Genomic DNA, 271 nt, shown 5'->3' with positions numbered 1-271 from the left:
TTTTTTTTTTTTCTTCTTGTTCTTCAATTTGCACTACTGAAACTAAAGAAAATCGACTAGATGAGTCAGAGGTTTCTTTCTATCATTTGAGGGGGATCACAAATTCTCTTTAGAGATATTTGAAAGGCCAATTTGCCAGATATATGACGATTCTTTTCTTTTCAGCCCTGACTATCAGATGGGCTACAACCAGTCCTATGACCAGCCAGTCCATCACCAACCCCCACAGACGCCTCAGCAGCAGCATATTTATGGTCACCAGGAATATGAT

The 271-nt window shown here is 39.9% G+C and overlaps 1 protein-coding gene across 1 annotated transcript in view; it reads left to right on the top strand.

Moving 5' to 3' along the window:
- The window catches only part of LOC119592587 (putative uncharacterized protein DDB_G0294196), a gene marked incomplete in the record, with an annotated part of 13758 nt that overhangs the window by 13304 nt on the left and 183 nt on the right, over positions 1-271 (top strand). The window contains 1 exon segment of the mRNA XM_037941465.1: positions 166-271. Within this exon segment, the coding sequence (XP_037797393.1) occupies positions 166-271 (106 nt within the window).

Source organism: Penaeus monodon, chromosome 30, assembly GCF_015228065.2.
Source record: "Penaeus monodon isolate SGIC_2016 chromosome 30, NSTDA_Pmon_1, whole genome shotgun sequence".
Classification (NCBI taxonomy): domain Eukaryota; kingdom Metazoa; phylum Arthropoda; class Malacostraca; order Decapoda; family Penaeidae; genus Penaeus; species Penaeus monodon.
This window is presented reverse-complemented; position numbering and strand designations above follow the sequence as displayed.